General features: G+C 44.3%; 1 protein-coding gene across 1 annotated transcript in view; it reads right to left on the bottom strand.

The window, feature by feature from the left end:
• The window catches only part of LOC311235245 (wings apart-like protein homolog), a 150,804-nt gene that overhangs the window by 92,889 nt on the left and 39,924 nt on the right, over positions 1-17,991 (bottom strand). The window contains exon 5 of the mRNA XM_084322656.1: positions 16,857-16,990. Coding sequence (XP_084178782.1) covers positions 16,857-16,990 — 134 coding nt within the window. The remainder of the gene's footprint in view (positions 1-16,856; positions 16,991-17,991) is intronic.

Raw genomic sequence — 17,991 nt, 5'->3', positions numbered from 1 at the left:
GAGAGGAGGCTAGAGAGGAGAGGAGAGAGGGCTAGAGAGGAGAGGAGAGGAGAGGAGAGGAGAGGAGAGGAGAGGAGAGGAGAGGAGAGGAGAGAGGAGAGGAGAGGAGAGGAGAGGAGAGGAGAGGAGAGGAGAGGAGAGGAGAGGAGAGGAGAGGAGAGAGGAGAGAGGAGAGGAGAGGGGCTAGAGAGGAGAGGAGAGGGGGCTAGAGAGGAGAGGAGAGAGGGCTAGAGGAAAGGAGAGGAGAGGAGAGGAGAGAGGGCTAGAGAGGAGAGGAGAGGAGAGGGGCTAGAGAGGAGAGGAGAGGAGAGGAGAGGAGAGGAGAGGAGAGGAGAGGAGAGGAGAGGAGAGGAGAGGGGGCTAGAGAGGAGAGGAGAGGAGAGGAGAGGAGAGGAGAGGAGAGGAGAGGAGAGGAGAGGAGAGGAGAGGAGAGGAGAGGAGAGGAGAGGAGAGGAGAGGGGGCTAGAGAGGAGAGGAGAGGAGAGGAGAGAGGGCTAGAGAGGAAAGGAGAGAGGGCTAGACAGAGAGAAGGCTAGACAGATAAACAGAGTGAGAGACAGAGGGAGAAAGAGACAGAGAGAGAATGATTCATTCCCATGCATCTAAGGCCATGGTTACACTGGGGTAAAACAGCAACGTTCTATTTTCGAATGATTACGTTTGCATGTCCAAGTTAAAAAGAAACGCAGTTTTGGCAGGAAAACGCGTTTTCCTAGTGGCACCGCTCAAAGGGTGTTTTCGTTTTGGAAACTCGCCGACAATGGTGACATGTAATTTGCGCGAGCCTGATACGGAGCCGTTCTGCCCAATGCCCATGCGCAGTAGAGACCCGCACGGTTATTTCCAGTGTTTACAGCAGAGCTGTCCCAAGTAGCTGCGGCTACCAACGTGTTGTCAAGTTATTGTTATAAGGAACCCAGTACTCCAAACTACAACAGTCTGCATTCCCTTAACAATTGTTTGTATTGAGCCGTATTGTACCCATTCTGCAATCTGTTAATAACGTTTACATCCATTTATTCTGCTAGCATTAACGTTACTACGCTGCTAGCCACAATGCTATAATGGCATATCCCAATCACTTTAGCACGTAAGCTAACAAAATCTGCGATCTTTTTGTGAGACTAAACTCCGCTCTTGGTGGTAAATTGTGTTGATGTTAGTTTTGTTTAATAAACAAATCATCAACAAATGAGGCAGAACACAGTGAATGTATCCGTTTTTGTTTATTGCACTTTATTTCTTGCTGAAAAATAAATGCTATGTAGCTAAATGGCTCATGCGAGGTATAAAGATGGTGGCTTTGACATTTTAAGCAGGATGTGGAGTGACTCGTTCAACCTTTCCGATTGGTTGAAAATGGCCTTCATGTTTGAACTACATCGCCACCTACTGCTTTGGCATTGTACTACATGTATATACATCACTCGGTGGTCAGGAGACAAAACGATGTCTAACTTGCCTGACATTACGTAGGGTTCTACACGGTGGTGTAGTGGTTAACACTGTCGCCTCACAGCAAGAAGGTCCAGGGTTCGATTCCCGCTCGGGGACCAGGTTTCCATGATGCCAGGTACCCAGGTGGGGTATCTCCCAGGCCTTTCTGTGTGGAGTTTGCATGTTCTCCCCGTGCTCGCAAGGGTTTCCCCCCCGATAAGATAAACCCAATGGAAAAACATGCACAACAACAGATCGCTAACGCTGTGGCGTCCTTGACGAAGACGGACAGGAGCACTTGGATTGGTCCCCTGGCGCGGCTCACGTTGACACCTGTCTGCTCCCAGCTGCCCTTGGGGGGAAGGACGACGGGATGGGTAATCGCAGAGACGAATCGCATCGGCGATTCTAAAGAGACAATGCATGCGTGTGTGTTCCGGTGTGTGTGCTAAAAACTAACCGCTGTGTGTGTACCGCTAAAACATTGAGTGTCGTTGCATGCCGAATAAAGACCTCTGCAACAGGTCCTGCATTATTATTATATAACTAAACTGAAAACTGAAAAAACTAAACTGGCCCTAGTGTAACCGCAGCCTAATGGCGCTCATCCTGTAAAAACATCAACCTGAATTTCCACCCACCCTCTAAACATGATGAGTCTGTCTAAGCTGTGTGGTTATGATACATAATATCTACCAAAACATATGGATGAGTCGGTCTAAGCTGTGTGGTTATAATACATAATATCTACCAAAACATATGGATGAGTCTGTCTAAGCTGTGTGGTTATAATACATATTATCTACCAGAACATATGGATGAGTCGGTCTAAGCTGTGTGGTTATAATGGATCATATCTACCAGAACATAGCTCCACTGCAGTATGTACAGCACATAGTTCTATAATTGAACATGCTGCCTTTTGAAGACTGAATAGGTCAGTCATTTTCAAGGGCTATTGTTTTTATAATGAGGTCCACTCGCCTCCCATTCTCCTTAAAGGGGAACTATTTTACTATTCCTAGCACTATTTGGGCAACTTTAAACAATTCCTGTCAGTCTATTGAAGACATCTGTACGTTTAAAAAAAAATAAAAATGCATTGGTTTATATTTCTAATCAAGTACTCAAACCCATCATTTTTCAGCCACAAGAAATCAGGCTGTTATGGCCTGGCTCCGCCCATAAGCACTTTGAGTGACAGTCAGTCGAGAGAGAGAGGGGGTGTAGACAGACACCCTATGTCTATACGTTGTGTTAGTTTGCTGCTGCTATGAGTGTGTGTGTGTGAGAGTGAGTGAGTGAGTGAGTGAGTGAGTGAGTGAGTGAGTGAGTGAGTGAGTGAGTGAGTGAGTGAGTGAGTGAGTGAGTGAGTGAGTGAGTGAGTGAGTGAGTGAGTGAGTGAGTGAGTGAGTGAGAGAGAGAGAGAGAGAGAGAGAGAGAGAGAGAGAGAGAGAGAGAGAGAGAGAGAGAGAGAGAGAGAGAGAGAGAGACAAAAAAAGTGTAAACACTCTGCGTTTACAGTTCTCTCTCTCTCGGTTCGGGAGCATGAGCTGTCTGTGGCGCAGCGCGGTGGTGGACTTGAGCCGGGAGGACACGCAGAGTGTTTACAGTTCTCTCTCTCTCGGTTCGGGAGCATGAGCTGTCTGTGGCGTGGCGCAGCGCGGTGGTGGACTTGAGCCGGGAGGACACGCAGAGTGTTTACAGTTCTCTCTCTCTCTCGGTTCGGGAGCATGAGCTGTCTGTGGCGCAGCGCGGTGGTGGACTTGAGCCGGGAGGACACGCAGAGTGTTTACAGTTCTCTCTCTCGGTTCGGGAGCATGAGCTGTCTGTGGCGCAGCGCGGTGGTGGACTTGAGCCGGGAGGACACGCAGAGTGTTTACAGTTCTCTCTCTCGGTTCGGGAGCATGAGCTGTCTGTGGCGCAGCGCGGTGGTGGACTTGAGCCGGGAGGACACGCAGAGTGTTTACAGTTCTCTCTCTCTCGGTTCGGGAGCATGAGCTGTCTGTGGCGCAGCGCGGTGGTGGACTTGAGCCGGGAGGACACGCAGAGTGTTTACAGTTCTCTCTCTCGGTTCGGGAGCATGAGCTGTCTGTGGCGCAGCGCGGTGGTGGACTTGAGCCGGGAGGACACGCAGAGTGTTTACAGTTCTCTCTCTCTCGGTTCGGGAGCATGAGCTGTCTGTGGCGCAGCGCGGTGGTGGACTTGAGCCGGGAGGACACGCAGAGTGTTTACAGTTCTCTCTCTCTCGGTTCGGGAGCATGAGCTGTCTGTGGCGCAGCGCGGTGGTGGACTTGAGCCGGGAGGACACGCAGAGTGTTTACAGTTCTCTCTCTCTCGGTTCGGGAGCATGAGCTGTCTGTGGCGCAGCGCGGTGGTGGACTTGAGCCGGGAGGACACGCAGAGTGTTTACAGTTCTCTCTCTCTCGGTTCGGGAGCATGAGCTGTCTGTGGCGCAGCGCGGTGGTGGACTTCCTCGAGAGGGAGAGGGAGACGCAGAGCGTTTACAGTTCTCTGCTTCTCTCGCTCGGCGGGCAGCTAGAGGGGGCGGGTGTTATTATGCAAATGCACCATATGACGTCCCATATAGGCAAATTTTCAGATGACTCACTTGAGGGAGGGACATTATTGTGAGGGGAGAATTGGAAGAATGCGCCAAATCGAGAATTAGAGACATAGATTCTATTACTATAAGTCCACATAGCTAGAAAATAACCCTAAACACAGGAAAAGGTCATTTATAAGATAGTTCCCCTTTAACACATTGGGCGCCATGCATTGTGCCCATCATTATGCCCTCTCTGCCACCGCTGTAAGACTATGGAGATGTTTACCTTCTTTGCAGGGCTATAACTTTTTAAATATTATAGCTATATCTGCATTACTATGGCCCATTCAACATCGGGTATCTATCGTTCCGGATGTGGGAACGTTATATTTTTTCATTCATACATTGTTGTGTTAATACCGTCGAGAATGTTTTTAAGCTTTTCTGCTGTTATTCCAAAAACGCTAGTTATAGGCCCTGAAGCATATGATAAGATTATCGATTGGCGTTTCTTTCCTATACACGCTATATAAAAATGTTTAAATGTATATGATCGGTATACATTATGCTTCATCATGCGTGAAGGAAAGGGGGGGGGGGGTCGTTTATAATTCCTTGATCGTCAGTAACGGCTTTATTTAGTATGGGTTGATATATTGATCAGACTGATTGCAAACAAAGAAATGGACAATCAAGCTGAAAGTAACGTTAGTTTCCTCTTACCGTTCGCCGATGAGACTGGAGGAAAAATATCCCAATTACTTGACGTCGATCTGCTAGATCCATTTCCGGTTTGTATGACGCAATAAACGCCAAAATCATATCGATTATTGCGTTTCGAAAGCGATCCAAATGCACTCGAGTGTGTATATTGATCCATGCCACAATATATCTCTGGCGGAGGAATTTCCTCAATGCACCGATCGCCACTTCCGGTTTGGCGTGAGTGTAACTCCCCCGACCATCCACCAGGTGGCGGTATTGAGGCGTTGCAATATCAGAACAGGGTCCGACTGCCATCCGGAGGGAGGCTGGATGAATTATGAATGCCATGGCGAAAAAAATGTATATTGATCCCAAACACGTGATACGCCGTTGTTGGCGTTCAACGCATGGCGGGCAATAACGATTTACGCCGTTCTTGGCGCACAATGTGTTAACACTTAGAGTGACAGCCACGGAAAATCTCGTTAGTTCATGCCATGCGTTGAGTTAGGGCTGGGCGATATAATGATAGCGATAAATATTGCGATATATTTTAATAATCGATAACGAATATCGAAATTTAGATCGAAAATAAACTAGCAGAGCCAGAACTGTTCAACTCCTCTGGAGCCACAGCCAGCAGAGAAGCCGGTTTACTTTAGCTTTTAAACCAGCTGCAGCCTGAGAACTGGAGTGTGAGGGGATGTAACACTAAAGATGGCGGCAATGACAAAGAATTGCTGCAAAATAAACATACATCTGTTGTTAAAAAAAAAAAAAAAAAAAAAAAATGTTTATACTTATAACAATTCAATAATTATCGATATCGAGAAATAAAATAAAATTATCATATCGTTATTGCGATATGATTTTTTTCCAGATCGCCCAGCCCTACGTTGAGTGCCAAAAACGAGAAATCTCGTTATTTAATCGTTATTTTTTTTTTATTATCGATTTCCATAAATGTTTCATCAATCTAGCCTCACGTTACCATTGGGGATCTATCTGAGCTCGAACAGGGAAAATACCGCCCCCTATCGTCTCTCCGGATGGTATTGCACCCATTGGATTGGACTGAATGAAATGGATGGGAAAAAAAGAGTCCGGAATCCACATTTTACTTGTCAGGCATGTAACCGGAGACAATCCCATTGATTGCCGAGCCGCAGAACAGCGTGGAATATGTGTTTCCAGTACCCAGCGTTGGATCAATAAACGCGATCGATATTTGGAATGGCGATCAGGAATTGGAATAATCTTTTTGGAGAACAACTGATCTGAGGAAGGGAATCTATTTTACCAGTCTTGGGATAATCAGAGTTTTTTTCACCTATATCTCAGCGTGTCCCATATGTGTGTGTACGTACGTGTGTGTGTGTGTGTGTGTGAAATAAGAGAATCGATTTTTCAGCCCGCTTCTCTAGTGTGCATAAGTACACATATACTATCGATAATGTAGCGTTTATTTGAAAACTATTCATAAATAGGCCGAAAAATGACCGTGTTTTGTGTATTCCACTAAAGCGCGATTGCTGCAGAATCACCTTTTTCTGGAAGTTTCCAAAAACGAAAAAATTTCAAAATGGTATAAAACGGAAATGTACCGATTAAAAAACAATACGTTTCGACAATGTTGACCGCAAACAAGTCATTGATAAGCGACGGGCGTATTAGACACATAGCCATAATTTAAGATATAGTTGTGCTCGCCCTCCCGCGCTGGCACTCAAGCGCTAAACCGTGCGCCCCTGCTGGCACTCAAAGTGTTAATATTAACTAGAGAGGGAGCAAGAGCATTATTGGGCTCATGTGGTTGACAAGATGGACATTTTAATTTAATATCAACCTTTATTTAAAATTGTAAGCTTCTGAGGTTTCCCTCATTTACAGAAACGATGATTGTACAAATGTAAATAGTACATAATAAAAGCAATATTCACAGAAAATTAAACACAAAAGAGTAATAATAAAAAAATCTGCTAAAACAGTTACAGGTTATATGATAACTAATTTCATAAGTGGAACGCTTCCCCATGTCACTATTACCGCACCACCGACCCACAGGAATATTGCTCTGAACAACGGCTGACCACATGATATAATAATCAACATGTTTTATGTCTAATTAAAAGAATATGAAACATGAGAAGATGTAACTTTTACCATAATTAGCTTTGGTAAAAAGCTTACGGTATATAATCAACTGGCTGCCCTGAACTCGTACACCAGTCTCGAGATAAAACTGCAACACTACATCATCTACTTCAGGATAAAGCCTTCTTGAAAGATACACTACAGTGTTTCCCCTGAAAAAAAATTCAGCAGCGGTGCTGTGCCTCTAGGGGGGTCCGGGGGCATGCAATCTGGTGCACTTTGAGAGCAAAATAAAGAGGCTAGATCTATGATGAACTTTGTGCTCAAAACACAAAATCGACTAGACTGCAGTGCTTTCTCCCTGCAGCCTTTTCCTCAGGTCAGTCTTTTACATTAAGCACCCCCACAGCCCAAATTAAATGATAAAAAAATAGTCTAGTTCATAGCAGCGGCGGTCCTAATTCAGCAGCGGCGCAGCTGACCTCAGGACAGTAGTCCTCCTACCTTCTTGAAAACGTTAGAATAGACGGCCGAAAATGGTTAAAAAAGGCACTTTCGGCCGAAAGGGTTTTAGCACCGAAAAAATATCACTGAATGTCAATGAACAGGGTTACGTTCGTAACGTACCTAACGTGTTGTTGTGATGATGCGCAATGTGAGCTCTTCAGTCCTGCATTCTGCAGCCTGTGATAACTCCTCTTGGGACTCGGGAGTCGTGCTGTTTCTATGTAAACTCTGCGAGCAACTCGTCCAATAAATGAGTCTTTAACATGCTTTATATCCTCCCCATTACTATATGCCCGTCGCGGTTAAAAACCTTTTTAACTAACGTTAGCGTTAAGCTAGCTAACAATGCTTCCATTCCTCACTTTCACCAGTCTCAACACTTTTGCGGCCACTGGGGCCAGTCTAATATAATGGTTGAGGGCCAGCTTTTGTAAACAAACGTGTGGCTTTTTGTACAGCTAAATCTATACTTTATAGTATTGCTATCTGTCCATTCTCATTGTCAATTGAGTGCATAAACCGTCCCTTCAAAATGGCTTAAAGGGAAAAAAAATCATCGATAGGTTCTCATTTTATAGCGCCGTGAATATAAGCTTTATAGCGGATTTGGGCTAGTATATTTTCTGGAAGGCTAGTTATAGAGCTAATAGCTGCTAACGTTATATCCAATGGCATTTCGTTTTACAGATGCTACAGAAATAACTCAAACTGCATATGATCCGGACGATCTCTAAGCATGTATGCATGAAAGGGGGGGGGACGACGTTGTTTATTATTATTGATTACCAATAACCGTGTCCGTCTAAGTAGCCACATACGCTGGTCGGCTGGTTGAGTATCATAGCAAGCTCTGATCGGGCAGTAATTTACGTGAAAAAGATCTTACCATGAGCCGGTGGGATCCCCCTGAGCATTTCCCCGTTATCGATCGCCATCTGGTAGATCGATATGTCCATTGGCTGATGATAAATCCCCTTATTGCATGGTGAAATCTGCGTTTCGAAACGTAATCCAAGCTACAGGCTGCAGATCCAGAATCCTGCTAACTGAAAACTCCATTGAAAGAAAACAAAGAGACTGATCCGTTCGCCCACAGAGCACATTGCAGTAGCGCAATAGCGCCCCTAAGAGGATCTGGCCGGTATTGCACATTGTCGAATTCATAGAGTAGGGAAGTTCTGCAGTGCCGCTCGGCGACCTTGAACAGGTTATTAAAATGGAATAAAAGCAATAACAACTTCTCACGGATATCTCCGTGATTCTGTCCACAACGCATGGATTCGAAAGCCGGATATATCCGTGCTTCGTCCCCAATGTGTTAAGCTACGTCATCCCCCGCTAAGAGTCACGGGAGATGTAGTAAATACAACAGTCCTTCCATGTAGGCTAGGACGCCGGGAATTATGACAGTAGTTCAAGTTTCTTTATTAGTTGTCATACAAAAATACAGAGAACTTTTATATAAAATGCTTACTGTAGCCACTACAGTAACATCATTAAGTCTGCTATAAGCTATTCTCCCTCTCATGTGTGCAGATCTTTATGCAGTTTTAAAGCACCTTGGCTTTGTTCTGAATGCACTTTGTTGTAGTTATCCTACAGAGTAAAGAAAATGCACTTGACTTTAATGCACATTGTTGTATGCAAAGAGAAAATGTTTAAATTGTACAATCTTTCAGCAGTCAGTCTGGAATTAATGTATGCATTCAAAAGTGGTGAATAAATGTTTTATGGACCTGCGGCTACGTGGCGTAGTGGGCAAGGCGCTCGCCAGGAATGACGGAGACGCTGGGCTTGCCTGTTCGAGCCCAGCGCTCCACATTGCTTTCAGTTTAGCTGGTCGTTCATACTAATACACATTGGCCGTATTAGGGGGTGGGAAACTGATGGGTGGGGATCGGGCGTTGTGGACAGCGACTCCTACAGGTCGGTTGGTGCGCCTGCGCAGTAGAATCAGGAAGTGTCGGGGGCAGCGTGAACCTCCCACGCGTTACTCCTCGCCACGGAGAGATCGAGCTGCGCAGGTGAAAAGATGCGACTGCTGTGCTATGGAGGGGACTTGTGCTATGTATGACTTAGTCCACATTGCAGCCGGCTTGTGGGAGGCAAGAAACAGCGTTCGTGACAGGGGAGGGTTGAATTGGATGATATACGAAATTGGGATGGGAGAAAATAAAGAAAAAAAATAAGTGGATAAAAAAAAAAAAAAAATTTATGGACCCATACTATTGATTATTAATATTATTTAAGTTAAGTTTTGCCATAATCATGTCTTTTGCCATAATCATGTCTTTTGTCATAATCAGGTAGCTGAAAAAAAAATACATTATATATATATTTCTATTAGGGGTGTAACGGTACACAGAAGCCACGGTTCGGTACGTACCTCGGTATTGGGGTCACGGTTCAGTACGAGTTCGGTACAACAGAAAGATTTTTTTTTTATTATTATTATTAACCCTTTAATCACCAATGACGTGTTAAGACGTCATTCCTCGCCATGCGTAATCTGCCAATGACGTTTTACAGTGTCTTTGAGATAAATATTTCATGGTAATCATATTTCACCGACGGATCATTGACTGGTGCTGGGGATCTCCACTCAACTCTCCAACGGTTCAATATCGCCACCTGGTGGCCGATCGCCAAACCGGAAGTGGGGAAGTGGGGCCGGAAGTGCTTGGTGTCCCCCCTATTCCGTCCGCCACTCGCGATCGCTCCCGGGACTCCATCTTGACACACTGGATAATCGATCGGTTGCCATAACTCAATAAACAACGTTATTTGGACGTATATATTATTATACAACCCGGAAATGGTTCATCTAGATCAACATCCCATAATAGCGAACTTTTTGCTCCAGTATCATCCCCCATCGCTACGAGGAAGCTGCAGTGAGTTTCAGCGTTTTTGATTATTATTATCCATACAAACTGCTATGATCAATATATCACCCATACTACATGATTCATTTAACGTCGGTCATTGCATTATAAACGACCCGCCCCTCCGGTCACCAGCAGATGATGAGTCATGACGTTTAGGACCTTGTACAATTGAAATTTTTAATCTGACGTCAATCGCTAGCAAACTGCATTTGATGATGTAATATATGCATAAATGGCTATATCTCACATTCTAGGAATTACTGCAGAAAACGATAAAAACATATTTATACTCTAGACAGTATTTTTATATGAATGTGTAAATGAAAAAGTAAAACGTTCCTACACCCTGAACAATAGCTAATTGATGTTGAATGGGCCATAGTAATGTCAATTTAGCAATACAATTTAAAAAGTTATAGCCCTGCAAAGTAGGTGAACATCTCCATAGACAAATAGAGCTGGCAGTGATCAAACATTGATGGATATAAGCGTGGCAGAGAAAGGGTTAACACATTGGACGCCAAAAACGAGTATACTCGTTATTGCCCGCCATGCGTTGTGCGCCAGAAATGAGTTAACTCATTTTTGGGATCAATATTTCATTTTTTCGCCATGGCATTCATAATTCATCCAGCCTGCCTCCGCGACTGCAGCTGGACCCTGTCTGATATTGCAACGCCTCAATACCGCCGCCTGGTGGATGTCGGGCGAGTTACACTCCAAGCCAAACCGGAAGTGGCGCTCGGTGCATCGAGGAAATTCCTCCGGCAGTAATATCTTGTAACGTGGGTCTAGATACACACTCGAGTGCATGGGATCGCTTTCGAAACGCAATAATCAATATGATTTCGGCGTTTATTGCATCATACAAACGGGAAATTGATCTAGCAGATCGACGTCAAATTATTCGAATATTTTTCCTCCAGTCTCATCGGCGAACGGTAAGAGGAATATAACGTTATTTTCAGCCCGATTGTTTATTCATTTCACGGCAATCAATCTGATCAACATATCAACCCATACTAAATAAAGCCGTTACTGACTATCAATCAAGGAATTATAAATGACCCGCCCCCCCCTTTCCTTCACGAATGATGAAGCATAATGTATACCGATCATATACATTTTAATTTTTTAATATAGCGTGTATAGGAAAGAAATGCCAATCGATAATCTATCATATGCGTCAGGGCCTATAACTCGCGTTTTAGGAATTTCTGCAGAAAACCTTAACACTTTGACTGCCGGAAAACGCTTAAAAGCGTCATTCCCGGCCATGCTCAAGTTGCCGGAGGACGCTTTACAGCGTCCTTATATCAATATTTCAAAAATCTGCGATCGGATTCATATTTCCCCTCCGCTGGCCTGAGATCCACCAGGAGGACCCACTGAGCTCTCTGGCGGTTCAGGAGCACCATCTGGTGGCCGATCGGCGCAATCGCCAAACAGGAAGTGCTATGGAGGTTGTGCTGGTCGGCCGTATTACTTCCGGGCACTCTGTTTGGCTACCGGGACTCGATCTCGACACATACCATAGCGATCGATTGCCAATAACTCGATAAACAACATGATTTGGACATATATACTATTATACAAGCTGGAAATGGACCCGATATTTCTACATACCATAATAGGTAAATGACTGTTCCACGCTCATCGCCCAACGGCGCGAGGAGGATACGGTAAGATTCAGCGTTATTTTTGATCGTATTCCATATAAACTGTTATGATGAACATATCACCCACACTAGATGAATGATATAACGCTGCCCACGGAATTATAAACGATCCCCCGCCCATCCGGTCATCATCAGATCATACGTAGATCCTTCTAGAAGTACGTCCAATTGAAATTTTTTATATCGCCCCGATTGCCATCAAACTGTATTTCATCATCAATATAATGCATTTGGGGCTATATATCACGTTCTGGAGAAAGCTGCAGAAAGAGATGAAAACATACTTATACATTAGACCATACTTTACTATGAATATGTGAATGAAAAAGTTTAACGTTGCTACACAATGAACAATACATATAGGACTTTGAATGGGCCCTAATAATGGCAATGTAGCAATAGAATTTAAAAAGTTATAGCCCTGCAAAGAAGGGGAATTTCTCCATAGACAAATAGCGCTGGCAATCCACAGTCATTTTCCGGATTTCTGGCCGGCACCCATAGTGTTAAAAACACTTATATTCTCGACGGTACTAACACGACAATGTATAAATGAAAAAATATAACGTTCCCACATCCGGAATGATAGATACCCGATGTTGAATGGGCCATAGTAATGTCGATACAGCTATAATATTTAAAAAGTTATAGCCCTGCAAAGAAGGTAAACATCTCCATAGGGTTACAGCACTGGCATACAATGTGTTAATATAATAATTTTTTTAAATAAATATTTTATTTTATTATTTATATATTATATTTATCACTTGCCGTGGTAGTCAGTAGGGATGGGTACCGAATTCGGTACTTTTAAGGTACCGAACCGAAACACGTCGGTACTACTGAGTATCGATTCAAGTGAGATACAAAAAAATTAAAATAAAAGTAATTTTTTTTTTTACCTTTTTTCTTTTCATGTCAACGTTCACACGCACAATATATGCTTACCTAGGATTTTACTTGATTCAACAACAAAGCAGTTGAAGCAATGGCAAGCCGAAAACGGTCGAAATTGTAGTTATTTGAAGTTTGGATTTTTTTTTTTTTACGACTGAGGTAGGTAAATAAATTTGTTTGAGACTAAAGTACAGAAAAAGGGTACCGTTGGGTACCGGTATCGATTCACAGGTACCGGTACCGTATCGGTTCAAATGTGAAAGGTACCCATCCCTAGTAGTCAGTGATACTGGTAGAGCTGCCGCGATAACCGCATTACCGCGGTATCGCTGTTGCATCACGCCCACCGCAGAGTTGGGCTGAATACCGCATCACAGCTGTTTTTTATAAAAATAATAAAGTAGCGCCCAGACGTTGGGCTTGCGGCTCTGCAGATATACCCTACTTGGTTCCAAGCGACCCTATTGGGTAGAAGTGGTACCAGAAAAGTCATGTGAAACATTGCAGACCACCGATTGGTCAGAAGAGAGACACGTCACACGTTGGAGTCTCTGAACAAAAACAGAAAGCCGCCATCTTTACTGCCTCGCTAAGGATGTATTTCATTCATGTATTTCGTGCACTTCGCTCGCTCTGAAGTCGGACTCTGTGTGCCCGGCCACGCACGCTGTTCTCGCACGGACCTCGCGAGTGCCTGCATGCGCGACTGGTATGTTTGCGCTGTGAGGCGTATTCTTCGTATGGCTGCACGTACCGCACCGTGACGGCCGTACCGTAAATTTGCGGGACGAATACACGTACCGTTACACCCCTAATTTCTATTAATCATTTTCGGGCTTTCGGCATTCGGCCAACTGTTTCCTATTTTCGGTAACGGTTTCGGCCAAGAATTTCCCGTTCGGTGCATCCCTATGTTAGACGCATTGGACCTGTTGCTTGCGGAGCTGTCACAGGGCTGTGAACGCAGGGCTGAATAGATAGATGTCATAGCTAATGAAATTGAAGGTCTGCGCTGGTCTGTGTCTATTATGAAATGACAATTGCGCGTCATTCAAGGTCCGCTGGTCTGTGTCAATTATGAAATGACAACTGCACGCCATTGAAGGTCCGCTGGTCTGTGTCTATTATGAAATGACAATTGCACATCATTGGAATTTTGATTATTTTCTAACTGGGCGGGTCTTAACTCATTGACCGCCAGGAATTAGTCGGTCCCGCTCGAGCACTGCCACGCTTTAAAAGATACTGTAGGAGTGCATCACCTTGTTTGTAGAGCTATAACTATATTCTATATTATAGCTATGGATACAATACTGTTGCCCATTTGACATGACCCATCTATCGTTCAATATGTGAAAAAGAATAAATGTTTCCATCCATACGTTCCAGTGTTATACAGTGGTGAATATAAGTATGGTTTTAGAGCGGTCTAGGGTAATTCCCAAAATGCGGAGTTTTAGCCGTATACGTCAATTCCACTATAGACGTTGCCGTTTCTTGCGTGTACACGCTATTATTCCGAAATCAAATCTATAACATAGGTATTATGTTCCATCATGAATGCATAAAAGAAGGGGGGGGGGGGGGTCAGTTCTGATTATTTGATTGTCAGTAACGGCATTCGTATTGAACACTAAAAATGCTATACCCGATCGGTATAAAAGCATTGCAGGATCAAGCTAAAATTGACGTCAGATCGTCCTTACCTGTGATCGGGAGTATTCCAAAAATAATATTCCAATTGTTTGATCGCCATCTGGTACATTCTCCAATGTCCATTTGGTCCACGGCATAATCCACCACAACATATGGATCGGGGATATTTGACGCGCTTCAATGGAACCGGGAGAACTCGCCTCGCCCGACAAGGAAAAGTGACACCAGAGACATTTGGCCGTTCCACAGGCCAAGGTACAAGGTTACAAAGGGTGCACGATACCGCCGTATAGCTGGAAGCGGCCGGTATTGCACTTTGGCGACCTCAGACTCATTCCCTATGTTAACACCAAGGTCCCTGGATGAATAAAAGTATCTAATAAAAGGAATACTCGTTGTTGGCGTTCAGCGATTGGCGCCCAATAACGAGTAAACTCATTGTTGGCGGGGAATGAGTTAAGGTACCGAAATGTGGCACCGATGGATCTAACGTGAACTCGCTACTCGGTAGCACCGATGTCATTCGGTCGGTACCAGGGGGGGGCGAAATTAAAGCCTGCCGCCCGCCAGGGGCGGTCAGTTTTTACCTTTGGCGCTTGCCACTGAGAGCCCTGCCCGCCGTGTGGCGTGTAGACGTGTAGTTCATAACGATACTCTTATTTTGAAAATCTGTGTGGGTCTCATTTCCGGCCCAAGCGCAGCTAGAGTCATAATATCGATGGCTCCGACAGTTAGCAGCATTCGGTTCGTATGATATTCTTATTTTGAAAAAAAACGTGGCAACGAGTCATATCCGCCCAGCCGGGCCAGCCCTGCAGCGGGATACTATTGGCTTCTGCTCGTATCAACACAGAGCGGCCCGCAGCTCTAGTGCCACTGCTAACGTTAAGCTCTCAGAATGATAGCAGCTCGCCCGCAGCTCTAGTGCTAACGTTAAGCTCTCAGAATGATAGCAGCTCGCCCGCAGCTCTAGTGCTAACGTTAAGCTCTCAGAATGGTAGCAGCTCGCCCGCAGCTCTAGTGCTAACGTTAAGCTCTCAGAATGGTAGCAGCTCGCCCGCAGCATCTAGTGCTAACGTTAAGCTCTCAGAATGATAGCAGCTCGCCCGCAGCATCTAGTGCTAACGTTAAGCTCTCAGAATGATAGCAGCTCGCCCGCAGCATCTAGTGCTAACGTTAAGCTCTCAGAATGATAGCAGCTCGCCCGCAGCTCTAGTGCTAACGTTAAGCTCTCAGAATGATAGCAGCTCGCCCGCAGCATCTAGTGCTAACGTTAAGCTCTCAGAATGGTAGCAGCTCGCCCGCAGCTCTAGTGCTAACGTTAAGCTCTCAGAATGGTAGCAGCTCGCCCGCAGCTCTAGTGCTAACGTTAAGCTCTCAGAATGATAGCAGCTCGCCCGCAGCTCTAGTGCTAACGTTAAGCTCTCAGAATGGTAGCAGCTCGCCCGCAGCATCTAGTGCTAACGTTAAGCTCTCAGAATGGTAGCAGCTCGCCCGCAGCATCTAGTGCTAACGTTAAGCTATCAGAATGATAGCAGCTCGCCCGCAGCATCTAGTGCTAACGTTAAGCTCAGAATGGTAGCAGCTCGCCCGCAGCATCTAGTGCTAACGTTAAGCTCTCAGAATGGTAGCAGTCTGCTCTAGTCTAAATCGGACCTACATGAGCTACCGTTACTGTTTAAACAATGACCCAGTCAACTATTCACTTTTAGTTTAATACATGACGAGGCATTGTCTAACGGTATCTAGCTGGCTAGCTACTGTCGATATCAACATGCTCCAGCAATAGTCGACTCGAGTGCATAATACCTCCGTTCCCTCGTTAGCTAGCTGTTAGCTAGCTCACGTTAGATCTATATATCCCAGTAAACTAAATTGTCTTAACGTTATCTAGCGGGCTAGCAGTAGCTACAGATAGCTCCTGGTATCAATGTCTTATAACATTGATTCAACCCGTATTCTAGCTGAGGGCTTGATGAATGTGATTAGACCAAAGAACCGCAATATTATACCAATAGGGTCCAGCTGCAGCGCCGGAGAATCCTTGCATGCTGAATGTAGAGTATTAGTATAGGGTCTAGCTGCATCGCCGGAGAATCCTTGCTGGAGCTGGAGGCTACTCAAGTATACACAGACAGTGGAGCTGTTTGCAGATAGTGAGCATTTTGACTTATTGCGTGGTGGCGATGTCTCGCAGATAATACAACTACAAGTATGATTATATAATATATATTTTATTTAAAAAAAAGAAAATTTATATAAAATATATATATATATTTTTTTTTATCAAAAAAATTTGGCAGGTAAGAAATATGCTTGGCGGGTAGATTCTTCCCATCTACCCGCCACTGGCCGGTGAGTCAAAAAGTTAATTTCGCTCCCTGGTCGGTACCCTTAAAAGTACAGAGTTCCGTACCCAACCCTACAGACCGGTAGTCATCCTACCTTCTTGGGTGCGCTGAAGATCCTCCGGAGGCTGTCCGCTGGGTTCTTCTCCGCTGCTTTACCCTGAGCCGAGGCCGGTCTCCTGGGGCCCTCCGCAAGCACCCTCAGACCGTCCTCAGAGAAGTCCAGGATGTCTGCAGACAAGCGCCACGCGGGAATCAGTTCAGCACCCAGGATTCAGTTCAGCATTTAGGAATGGGTCAGGTGTTCTAGGGCTGTCCTCGACTTAAGCAATTCTTAGTTGACTAATTTGTTATCGAATTTTGTTGATTTCATCAACAAATTAAAATTATTTCAGTTTTCCACATGCGATTAATGGAATTAGAGAACCCCCCCTGCTCTCAAGACACAGAACACGTTAGTACATTTTAGATCAAGTAAATGAAATATTGCTGTAAATGTTGATTCTACTGAAATTCGACTGAATTTGTCTAAATGTGATCCTGCTGGGGAGCCATGTTTGGAAACCACTGATTTAGTGAATGAATGCAAGTCAATAGATCAGGGGTAGGGCATTTTCATAGGCACAGGGGGCAGCATTAAAAAAAAATTAATTAAAAAAAAATTATAATTTTTTATTTATTTTTTTGCTTTGAAATATTATAGTGAAATATTTTGCACCGTTGTCACATTTATCTTGTTGAAATCCTCCCACAGGTTCTTTTTACTACCACATATTTAATAGAGACCCTTTATTTGTTTATTATTTCAATTTAGCTGGAAATACATTGCTACATCATTCAGTAACATTTGCAGAGCCTTATAACAAAAACATTATTACGGTCACCATTGTGACCAGTGGGATTAATCAACACATTTTATTATTTATTTTTCTATTTCATTGAACATTGCACATGTTAACACTTTGGTTGCCTAAGGTTAAATTCATGATATACCATAGATTGCCAGCGCTATTTGTCTATGGAGAAAGTCCCCTTCTTTGCAGGGCTATAACTTTTTAAATTCTATTGCTACATTGACATTATTAGGGCCCATTCAAAGTCCTATATGTATTGTTCATTGTGTAGCAACGTTAAACTTTTTCGTTCACATATTCATAGTAAAGTATGGTCTAATGTATGAGTATGTTTTCATCTCTTTCTGCAGCTTTCTCCAGAACGTGATCTATAGCCCC

Source organism: Notolepis coatsorum (genome assembly GCF_963971535.1).
Source record: "Notolepis coatsorum genome assembly, chromosome: 10".
NCBI classification, from domain to species: domain Eukaryota; kingdom Metazoa; phylum Chordata; class Actinopteri; order Aulopiformes; family Paralepididae; genus Notolepis; species Notolepis coatsorum.
This window is presented reverse-complemented; position numbering and strand designations above follow the sequence as displayed.